This window comes from Cariama cristata, unplaced genomic scaffold (genome assembly GCF_000690535.1).
Source record: "Cariama cristata isolate BGI_N322 unplaced genomic scaffold, ASM69053v1 scaffold2610, whole genome shotgun sequence".
Lineage (NCBI taxonomy): Eukaryota > Metazoa > Chordata > Aves > Cariamiformes > Cariamidae > Cariama > Cariama cristata.
Genome location: NW_009592763.1, coordinates 1,910 through 3,872, shown reverse-complemented (window position 1 = coordinate 3,872; position 1,963 = coordinate 1,910). Strand labels below are relative to the sequence as shown.

Genomic DNA, 1,963 nt, shown 5'->3' with positions numbered 1-1,963 from the left:
TCTTTCCCAGGATAAAGAAACTGTGGGAGACCATCTGCCATGAGCCAACACTTAGTAACTTCACTGCCATCATGCAGTTGTAATTGGCATTTCTAGCATTACTATAAAAGTTTGTGGTTTTTCTCTAGTCTGTAGAGAGTTTTTTAGTTTAGCCAATTTGTTTTGGCTGAAACTCACCTTAACACATCTGATCACTCTTCTCAGTTGCCCTGTCTGGCATTCAGTCGGTCGGATTTTCCTGTTTGCTACATCCAGTTCCCATACTCGAATGGTCCCACTGTAAGAATGAATATAGTGGGATCAAACACGTATATGCAGAAACCTCCAAGCTTTTCACTACTAAAAGAATGAAAAAAGTCTTTACATTATTCTGAAATTTTAATAAGGAGGAAAAGAACAGTATCAGGGAGGCCAGGAGTCTCTGTCTTTTCCACTGTCTCTTATGGTAACTTTTTTCAGGTAAATTAAAAACCTCAAGGGTTCAGCAAAAACATATATAAGGATTAGAGAGGAGTATGTAACAACCTTGACACTTAATTTCCCAAAGAGACGTGCCTTGTGGAAATCATAGTTCCTTGAATGGGAAATGAACGGTACAGGACCCTTTCAACTATTTCTAGCACAATTTAATTGACAACATAGGAGCCAATATAAAATCTTTACACACAGTCGCCTTTACATTTAACAAAGTGTTAAAATTGCAATGACCAGCACTCTTAAATGCAACTGCAGACAAGAGCATCCAAAACTTTCCCTCATTTAAAGGGAGGTGCAGGTCCTTAACACATTTAAATGTCAGGCTAGATATATGGGGGCTATCTCAAATCCACACAAAATGTGACTTTTTGTACCAACTTTTGTTACAAGCCAGTGACCAATTGTACATCGCATCTGGTGAGGATAGGAGATGATCCAGTGGCCTGTAAGATATCATTGTTTCTACATTAATTAACCATTGTTCAGAGCCACTCATTGACTGCTTTTCTTGTGTAAACATTGGCAACTAAATATTTTAAACACTGCATGGGGAATGCTGAGTACAAAACCCTGCTATCAGGAACAGAAGTGACGCATGCGGGTCCCTGTGGGCTGCTTTGAAAACACATTGTCATCTGTAGAACAAGCAGAAATGCCTTAAAGGGACAAGCTGATGGATATCCCTGGGTCCACTCAGAGCAAAATGGAAAAAACACAAGCACACAATTCCTTAAGTTTCTTTGTATTTAAGCGAAGACTCTTTGTAAAAGAAAATAGGTCCACAGGTTCTTTCCCCCATTTCTTTCACCTAAATAAAACCTTACTTTCCAGCAGTAACAAACGTCTCATCTCTGCAGCTGGAGCACACTACGACGGTCGCACTCCCCGCGCTGCATGCCGAGGCCGGGCTCCCGCAGACAGCCTCTCTCTTACCAACGTGCCACACCACTACGCTGCAGGACAAGGAGGGGCTTTAAATAGCTTTGCTTTTAGACATTCCTTGCAAACAAATTACTTAAAAACAAAAGCAAGACAAAACCTATTTTCCTGCAGCCTGTTCCCACCAGGATACACCATAAAAGTCACTTGGTAGAGATTTTACCCACAAAAAGCCTTATCACAAAGGTGCGGCATTGCAGTTTACATCCCCTGCTCCGAAAGCAAGGGTATGTGTATTTGTCAGATTCCTTCTGCCGAGCAAGACTCAAATCATATCTTAGGCCACTGGTAAAATCTGATTTAAAATAACTTTTTATGCCACTCTTACTTGTCTGTGTCTAAAAGCAAGCCCTCAGTGAAGCTAATACTTCTTCAGGGCAGTGCATTAAGCCAGCTAATTGTGCAGGCTCCACAAGGTTTCTGGGCGATGACACCGGCTTAAGAATCAGCTGCTCCCTTCATCTTTCCCCATGCCCTGGGCTCTGCCCACGGTACCCACCCGCCTTCCCACGGGACAGAGCTGGATCCCTGAGGAGAGACTTCCACG

The 1,963-nt window shown here is 42.4% G+C and overlaps 1 protein-coding gene across 1 annotated transcript in view; it reads right to left on the bottom strand.

The window, feature by feature from the left end:
* The window catches only part of CFAP52 (cilia and flagella associated protein 52), a gene marked incomplete at its 5' end in the record, with an annotated part of 18,942 nt that overhangs the window by 15,752 nt on the left and 1,227 nt on the right, over nucleotides 1-1,963 (bottom strand). Inside the window, 2 exons of the mRNA XM_009709396.1 lie at nucleotides 178-277; nucleotides 1,302-1,430. Of these exons, the coding sequence (XP_009707698.1) occupies nucleotides 178-277; nucleotides 1,302-1,430 (229 nt within the window). The remainder of the gene's footprint in view (nucleotides 1-177; nucleotides 278-1,301; nucleotides 1,431-1,963) is intronic.